Consider the following 9,451-nt stretch of genomic DNA (forward strand, 5'->3'; position numbering starts at 1 on the left):
CTGAAAACAGCAGAACAGAAGGTTTGCGAATACCCGCTGGGAGCAGGAAAACCGAACGTGGAACCTTGAAAACCAAGATTTTTCGACAAAAAATCGTCATGTTATCTTTCAAAGCACTAGCATTTCTCATTAATAAGGAATTTCGGGACATAAAAAAGAAACCGATCGTAACATATTTCATCAAAATGGCTTCAGGGAAAGATAGAAAGTACGACAGATATACTTAAAAGACATTACTATCATTTCATTAATCAACACATACGTCCGTTATATTCTCAACTTGTAGACATCGCATTACCTCACCGGCTACAAAGTGAATGTACAAATGCTAGAAGGTACTGCAGAGTCTTCTCAAGGACCAAAATCTGTGCAATATGTAATTGTACTCTCTCCTGAAATTAGAATTCAGATGGTTATTGCCAAGGTTCAAACAACCTCATCGACTCGTACTTTTTCAGTTTTTTGTGTACTTGTAAAATGTATCTACCCAGATCAGAAGCAAGGCAAAAAAGGTCCAATCTCAGGATGCTGCAACATGGATTTCTCTTCTCCAATGACAGATAGAACTACTTGTTAACCGAAACCTGAATATACAAGCGGAGATAAGTTCATATTTCTTCCAAAAATGAATTATTACTGTGGTGTGTATGTGAACATTAAAATTTGTGGAGAATACCTTTATACACTCACTAGCTGCTCAACTAAGCGCAAGATCATTCTGTTATCTGTTAGCTCTGTTGTTGTTAGCATCAGCCGCTTGAACATTATTTCGCACCAATGCAGTCTGTCCAAATCCCTCATTTGTTGCTTGGCCCTGGAAACACCAAGAACAACAAAAACTTGATTTAGGCACGAAAATAAAGCAACAATCCAAGGTTCTTGACAATTATCATAACGTTATCTCACACACACAAAATCCTGGGATCTTTTCACATATCGTTAATTGATTCAGGTTTGATGCTCTAACATAAACACTAACAAAGAAGCCCAACGGACATGCAGCATCAATTAAACAAAACTCCAAAACTAATATTCATAAATTATAAACAAAATCGACTTCATAGTAAATGCACAAACCTGACTAGATGTTGGATTGATAGAGCTATTGGCATTGTTGTTTTGCATCACTTGAGAGTTCATGTTCTGAACCAAATCCTTTGAACCAGAAACTGGAGCTGATTCCACATTTTCCACAGGTCCTCCTGAACTGCCTGCATTTGGTCCTGCAGATGACTTCACAAGGGGACCTCCTGATGAGGGAGCTAAGGGCGCACATTGCATCTGCATAGGAACTCCTTGACTAGGAAGCCCAAACATCTGAAGGTTAGATCCCATCATCCCATTGAAGGCGTTGTGCCCTGCCATATGTGAACCAGGGAAATGTGCTCCTTGCATGGGGGGCACCTGAAGCATAGGGTAACTAGAAGATGCACCATTCATGTCGGGCATACCCATCCCAAAACCCATGCCTAATCCCATTCCCATTCCCATTCCAACACCCATGGGTGAGAAATGAGCCATACGGGGTCCATGCATGTGTTGCATTCCTGGTGATAACATCATTGGTGGCATATACATACCAGCTCCCATTGACATAATCTGCATAGATATTGAAATAATAACCGTGTTATACTCGAACATTCAGTTGATTGGACATTAACATCGAGAGATGACTAAGTTAAGGAGTGATAAAGATTATGTTTACCTGTACTTGGAGTTGAAGCGTCTTTAAATACTCAATAGCCTCATCGAGCATTGAAGCTTTGTCCACCTTATATGTCATAATGAAAATTTCAGTCTAACCAAATTACATAAGATATCAACCAATAGTAGGTTATGTTAAAACTTTCATGATTATCAGTAATATCTATTATATTAAGCAACCAAGTTCAAACAAAAGTTGAAGCTCGAAAGATTGTAGAGATACATTTCAGATTTAATCAATAGACTTTCGTAGACATGAATACTATTTTATGCAATTGCTTTCACTCCAGGAGTTTTTAATTAGATCTTTGATTTAACACTAAAATTGTAAAACTTCCGAAATTCATCAAACATCACAAGCAAATTTTCGGAAAGATGATACAATATAACACTTAGAAGAAAAAAAACCAACCTTATTGCAATTCGGTATGAGTTCCTGTAGCGCACGCATCTTCTCATTGATTCTGTCCCTTCGCCTCTGTTCAGAGAAATCCAGAATCAGTACAACTTAATGATCTTAGAGTTTGCAAACAGCATATTGCTAAGGAACTAACATATTCCCTGTTATGAATACCATCAATGAATGGTCTTGCTCACCCTTTCCGATAAATTATGCACTTCTGCTGCTCTGCTTCTCTTGGAACCCTTGCCCCGAGCATGAGCTCCTTTCTTGACACCCACAGATTCATCCTCTACGTCCTGCACAGGAGGAAGTTTCTTAATTTGAGGAAAGGGAAAAATTAAGAAAACTACAAGGAATATTCAATACCAAGTTTTCAACTTACATCACTATGGCATTCAGACTCGTCAGTCTCACGACATTTTCTCTTCAAAGCATGTGTTGGGTCATCTGAACCTCTCTCCACACTATTGCCTGAGCAAACAGAAGAAGCAACAACAGGTTCCAGAGTTTTTTCACGACCTGGAGATACCCTACTAGCACTTTCACAAGGTTTATCATTGGCGTTTATGTCATTCTTAGAGGTTTCTTCTTGGCATGCCGCCTCAGACCGCTTAGCAGTACATGGTTCCTCGAGAGGCTTAGCTTTTGTTGCTTTCAATTCATCACTGGATCTCACTAGAATTGGCTGGCATTGTGAATTTGACTCCTTCGGTGCACCACTGCTTGAATCAATTAGCGTTGACTCGGGCAGATTGTTCCTGGTTGCAGCTGAAAACTTGTCCTTGTTTTCAATCCTTTCCATGCTTGATGAACCTGAGCCAGCCATCGCACCGTTGTTCTGAACATTAGCTTTTGCAAGAGCAGCTGGCCGTGAAAAATGGGTAAAGTTCATTATGGATGGATTAGTGTTTCTAGGCATTACTGGATCTTGCCTCTGCATTTTCATTCCAGGAAAACCGCCCGTAGATGAAATCTGATTTGAATTCTTGCCAACATCACGATGGGTGGCACTAGTATTATCACCAGCAGTATCCGAAACCCTTGATCTGAAAGATGGATACGCTGCTTGAGATTGCTGCGATGATAACGAGTACAACTGACTAGTACCAGTTCTAGGTCTGCTAACATCAGCACGGCCGCTTATAGCAACCTTTCCCACATTCCTTTGTTGCAAACAAGCATCTTCATGTGCAGAATTGGGATTGGAATTCCTAAGCACCTGACTAGAACTACTCCTCTTATCGATCGAGGCAAGATTATGATTGGAGGAAGCCTCATTTGCAGTTGCACTAGAAAATTCAGGCAAAAAATCATGACAGTACTCATGATGTAAAGGCTCATCAATGGAATAATTCAACCAAGGCAACATGTCATCATCCTCACTCAAACCCATCTCAGAAGATGGCACCGACAACGGAATTTCATCCAATTCAGAATCCACCACAAACCCAAATTTCCCTGTCTTCCCAATGTTGCTATTTCCTACATCTCTATCTCGATTTTTCGGGGTGTTATAAGACGGTAAGGTATTACAAGATGGATTCTTCCTAGTTCTACTGGACTGACCCTGCATCACAACCTGCCCATTTTCCCATACCAACTCAAGAAAATCATTTCTGCATTAAAATCCCACAACAAATCCACAAATTTTCAAATGTTAAATGAGATAGCACCCAAAACACAATACAATTCAATGGCATGAATCAAAAGGGGCAAAACTGCAAAGACTGTAAAATTTGGAACAGAAAACGTACTCAAAATCTTGACTTGAATCAACCCTTCCGGCCATCCGATAAAGCTCGGAAAAAGGCATTGCGAGGAGCCGGAAAATCACTGTTATTCTGAAATGGCACACAGCTTCAAGAACACAGAAATCATTGATCTTACAAAGTCCGATTACGGATTAGTAAACGAGCCATTTGTGCTAAGATCAAAGCACCAGAAATTAATACATATATGTGTATATATAGAATGCCAAGAAACAAGAGTGATTGAAGACGAAGACGTGAACTCCCAACCAAAAACCCCCAGTATAAGACAATCCCAGTTCAACCTATAGTGGGAAAAAGAAAAGAAATATATATTCCTCACAGTTATATAATTTTACAGAATAAAATCTTACTTTAAATACTAAAGTCTCTATCAACAAGAAAATAAAATATGCAGATTTTAAATTAAAACATAAAAAGTACGCAGTCAAAGTAATTCTTTAATGGGTTCCAAAGATCCCTGAAAACCCTCTAAATTAAGCTACTTTGGGTTTAAAAATTGATTCTTTTCACTTCTTTTAATCATTGGACGAAGAGCCCAGAAAACAGATTAAATTTACTTAAACTAATCAGCAATCTTTAAGCAAAATCTTCACTGACCAAAACCCAGCTAGAAAGCTAGAGGGAAAGCAGGACACTTGATTTTGGGGAAATCAGAGTTTCTTGGATTAGCCAAATTACACTAATCCAGATTTTTAAATCATATAAAGCTCTTAAGAATTAACAACTGAGCTCGAACAAAGAGAACCCATGATTTCACAGAGTGAGAGATAGAGAATCCAAGTGACGTAGAAGCCGGCGAAAGGCTAGCAGAGTTGCGGGGGGGACGGGGTTTGGTAAAAGCTTCAACTTTCAACTACCAGTGCAGCTTGAAGCCATATGTGGATTTAACCATGGTCAAACATCTTATCATGCATTGAAAGCTTCAGCCATTTCACCTCTGAATTTTGATTAAAAAATGATTACCGCACACCCATTTTCTTTGGCGTCTTATTTTTGTTCCTCGATTCGTTTCCTCGCATGTCTTTATTTTTTATGTACCATAATTATACCACCTAATGAACATTCTTTAGCTCCATTCAATCGAGAGTTGTTCATATTTACTTGGAAATTGCAAATTTATGTATATACTGAAGTGACTTATGAACACGCAAGAGAAAAATTAGGCACAGACAACAAAATAATGTAATGTTTAACAGAAGAGACTTGTACATGAAAAGTGTCAATATTTTCCTTATCACTACACCAAACTCTAATCTTAACTTAAATATCTTTCTTTTTTCAGTCAAAGTTGATTAGATCAAATATTCTGTATCTATTTTGTATGTGGTCTTTTTATGGTTTCTAACATTAATTGACGTGTGTTAAGTTTATGACATCAAAATTAAAAAGAGTTAAAATTGATTAACACGTATTAATAAATTATTAAAGTTACAAAGAGACCACATGCAAAATGGGTGCGAATAATTTGAACTGGTGATGATAGCTGCCACCACTAAGCCATACTCTTGTTGTCAACTTGTGCTTATCAAATCTGATCATGATCTCACTAGTTGCTACCTAAAACATGGTAGTGCTTTGACTTGGATGATCATAACCAAGCATTAATTTTTATAATATCTTGTTAGCATAAAGACAGACACATTTACTATTAAAAAGCATGAACATATGTTTTTATTGTTATGGTCCATGACACAATGTAATTAGAGGAGATGATTAAAACTTGTCATTATAAATTTACCAATCGAGTTTTCGAAGGTGTGGGTTACTAGGCAGAGAAAAACTTTCATACACTTCTTACATTTGTAAAATCAGGTGAGCAATACAAGGTTATAAATGCGCGACATTCGTTTCATGCAACAAATAAAAGAAAAGTTTATTTTTAATTACACCCTCTAAAACTTCATTTTAATCTCATTTTAATCTCACTTCGACTTGTGGACTTTCTTCTCCTTGAAACTTATAAGTCGCCTCCTAAAACATATATGGGACCCAACATCCAATAAGACTATGCCACATGTGCAATAAATTTCATTATAAGTCTCCATTATGAGTCAACATTCAACAATCAGATAATATTAAATTTAAAAGAAATTAAAGAGATAAAAATAAACAAAACAAAAATTGATTAACCTGGCTCACCCAAATCAAACCTACATAAGAAACTAACAGATCTAAGGCAATATGGAGCAAAATTTTTGACTTTTATAGAGATGACTTTTCAAGTTTCAAGAGGTAAACTGAGATCAAAATTGAGTTCCAGGGAGCACAAGTGAAGCGATTTTCGAGTATATAGAGTAATGTGACAACCTTTGAGTTACATAGAGCAAAGTGAAATTAAAATCGAGTTCCAAAAACCATATCTAAAAATAAACCTAAAAGAAAATGTTGTCTCGACTAGATGAGGCAAAACAAGGTAATAAAAACATGAAACATCATTATAACTCCATGGTTAAAGACCTAAAGTGTTGTGTGTACTTTGTACGCATTTGTTTATCTGTTTATTTAGTTTTCGTTTTGAGGAAACATGAGGGTTTAAGAGATGGAAGGACAAAGAGGTAAATTATAGAGTCCTCTAACATCAAACGATATGCGCCTACTTTAGTCAAATTAAGCTCTTCGATTCACTTTTTAGTTTTCTATCATTTGAATTATAATTCTTAGTGTATGATTTGGTAATCCCTTTCCCGGTGCTTTCAATCCATACGTTGATGTGCTTTGATCATAAAAGTAGGGCCACAGCTGGTAGATTTTTTTCTTTAAAAAAAAAAAAAAAAAAAAAAAGAAGAAGAAGATAGGTGCATTTGATATCCTTATACACTCTACTCAAACAGAGCATATTATCCAATTGTATTTGTTAATCTTATCTTATAAATTTGGATGTGAATTTGGGTTTTGTTGTGGACTTTATGTTAGGATTTATAATGCAAACAACAACATCATTATTGAGTGTGTTTGTGTGTGTGTGTGTCTATATATATATATATATATATATATTTAAGAGGCGGATGTGTGACATCATTTTTTTACATCATTTTTTACACACATTTTTGTGAGCCCTCTCTATAATGTATCTCAACAATTCGTATTTGAAACCATATCATCATTGGGTTAAGGATTTATGGTTACATTGTAGAACTGTATGGATCATTTTGTTCATTACAAATGAATGTTTTAATGGTTTTAGATTTGATTCTGAATATATAAAAAAACGATTTTGTATTTGTATAATTTTTTTCTATGAATGATGTTCTAAATGATAAATAATTCGGACCGTTAAAATACATTACGGAGTGGACTCTACAAGTACTTATGTCACAAATTGTGTAAAAAAATAGTGTCACGATTTCCTATATACACACTAAATATACATCGATCGTCATATTTTGTTGGCTGGTGTCCCTTTTTCAAATTTGAACCTAAATAATAACATTAGATTTGAAAGTTAGGGATTAAGGCATAATGCATAAATAATCTATTGACTTGTATATAATTAACGATTTTTAAAAAATCTTCTTCCCCGTGGCACAGCAATGACGTAAAGGTTTAGTCTTTTTTTATAAGGAAAACTAATGAATGAAAACTTTGAGTTTTAACGATAATGATAAAATAAAGGGTAAAATGAATAGTACTATGATTGATTTTTTGGTGTAAAAATATAATTTTTCATTAAAGTGAACAGTACCGGGACTTTTCGTTAAAGTTCCCCTTTATTGTTTTGGTTGCGATGTTTTCCTTTAATTTTCAACTTTAACTACATAAATAATTAAGCAGCCTTTTAATTAGAAGATTAACGAAAGTTTACTTGAATCAAATATTATAGACTTTTAGTTTGTTTCAATCCTCTTATTGTGTAAGAGTGATGATTTTATAAAACCAGATAAAGCTAGGAATACTAACTAGTTAGACTAGATTTTATAAATCATACGACATGGTTGTTGATGGTTATATTATTTTGATTAAAGTGATTATTTCATATTGGTGACATATCATATATAGTTTGCAAATATGGTCTAAAAATTTGATATACCTAGCATTGCTGTTATGAACTAGATGAATGCAACGTGTAAACCAACCACAGCGTAGCACGCAAAAATTAAGTTACAGTTTACATTCATCATCGACTGAATCACTATTTAGGTTAAAAAAACAAGCCAAATCACCAATCTATGATATAAAAAAGTTACTCGGAAAAAAAAAGAAAAAACAAACAGGGTTGATCTAAAGCTTTAGAGCGCATCATCTTTATCCAAAACAACGAATCGAATTGCTTTTGAAAAAAAAAAATCACCTTGCAGTCTCATCGATCGAGTAGAATCTATATCACAGTTGAATAATGGAGTTATATAGTGCTTCCCTTGATTAAGGCAAACAAAATGGCGAAGCTGCCCTGTAATTTATTGAAGAATAAGGGTTTATACCAACGACATGATAGCCTTTTTAGTTTTCATGCATGGTGTATTATAAAAGCCAACAATAATTAGGGGACATCCAAATCACAAATTTTATACTCTTGGTTATTTGTAGGACCCCGGCCAAATTGTAATGTTAAAAACATATAAAAGAAGTTCAACAAAGTGATGGACAATCTAGAAGTTACTAAAGCCTATTTAATTAATCACTCATATCATTCATATTTTGTGAATTTCACAAGCAGCATGACAGTCATAATCAATCCGCTTCCACATCAAAATTTCACATTTTGAAATGAAACTGTATCCGGTATAAAAGATTGTTGAATAAGAAAGTAGCTAGTATTTTATTGTCCAATGAGAAATTAAATTTAAAAAAAAAAGGAGTAATTTAATAGTGATAAGATATGATGTAACATGCAAGATAAAGAAATATGGATAACATGGCGAGCTCATGTCGGTGAGATAATCAGAAGGGCCAATTGATTGGATGTTTTTATATGTCTTCAATGAAGAGGACGATGTCCTTTAATTTATGCTTTTTTCTTATTGTAGATGACATGAAAATGTTCATCAAACTGTACATGAATGGAAATGTGCGAAGCCAAATGCCAAACCAAAATTCAAAAGATAAGGATTTGGTACTGCATGTGGACCACTACACTGAAATTTTTTTAGCTGAGAATTTATTGTACCGAACAATATTTTTGATACATTGAAAAATCTCTTAATCACAGTTGTCTTAAGCATGGGTACGTAATGGGTTATGTCCACGTGGACCCTTCTTGACCCAACAATTGGATTTGACGCCATCCATGGGTGGACCCGAATATGACGGAGCATCTTTTTCTCATCCTCTGGTTGATGCATGAACCGTTATTAACAGACAGAAAAGAGTCCTGTGATAGCAAGCTAGGGTTTCTGCTTTTTCAGAGATGAAGGATTTGAGGCCCTCCAAATTGACTAATCAGCAAAGATATTTGGAGGGTGCGGGATATTTAACCAGAAAAAGATACGGACGGTGTGGGAATTCACGTGCACGTATGAAGTTCACGTGACTACTGTTTCCATGTCCATGGAATTTGGCATCCAACATCTAGTGTGTCCAGTGTGTGCGTTTTCATTGCTTGAGCCCACGAGGACTGATTTGAGAAGGATTGCAT

General features: G+C 35.5%; 1 protein-coding gene across 4 annotated transcripts; it reads right to left on the reverse strand.

Moving 5' to 3' along the window:
• Positions 1-220: 220 nt before the first annotated feature.
• On the reverse strand, positions 221-5,112 carry LOC103433823 (transcription factor PIF3). Of its 4 annotated transcripts, none has more exons than XR_529192.4 (9): positions 3,862-5,112; positions 2,490-3,723; positions 2,302-2,403; positions 2,117-2,182; positions 1,706-1,771; positions 1,078-1,599; positions 677-814; positions 488-584; positions 221-392 (listed from the first exon to the last, which is right to left on the reverse strand). XR_529192.4 is itself a non-coding variant. In XM_008372111.4 (8 exons), exons 1-7 carry the CDS (start codon positions 3,918-3,920, stop codon positions 722-724), a joined length of 2,142 nt encoding a protein of 713 aa, XP_008370333.3. In that variant the 5' UTR covers positions 3,921-4,970; the 3' UTR covers positions 221-584; positions 677-721. The 4 variants fall into 4 exon arrangements, 2 of the variants coding, with proteins under 2 accessions (XP_008370333.3, XP_008370334.3); XR_011579706.1 differs by having other exon boundaries at positions 2,490-3,396; positions 3,862-4,968; XM_008372111.4 differs by having other exon boundaries at positions 221-584; positions 3,862-4,970.
• Between the last annotated feature and the right edge of the window lie 4,339 nt (positions 5,113-9,451).

The sequence above is a fragment of the Malus domestica genome, chromosome 04, assembly GCF_042453785.1.
Source record: "Malus domestica chromosome 04, GDT2T_hap1".
In the NCBI taxonomy this organism is placed as follows: Eukaryota; Viridiplantae; Streptophyta; class Magnoliopsida; order Rosales; family Rosaceae; genus Malus; species Malus domestica.

Excerpts from the sequence above, each read along its gene's own strand:
- LOC103433823 (XM_008372111.4), bottom strand. The coding sequence starts at position 3,920 with ATGCCTTTTTCCGAGCTTTATCGGATGGCCGGAAGGGTTGATTCAAGT. Across the intron at positions 1,772-2,116 it reads TCATACCGAATTGCAATAAG|GTGGACAAAGCTTCAATGCT; the intron begins GTTGGTTTTTTT and ends ATGACATATAAG. Across the intron at positions 815-1,077 it reads TCAATCCAACATCTAGTCAG|GGCCAAGCAACAAATGAGGG; the intron begins GTTTGTGCATTT and ends TGGTGTTTCCAG.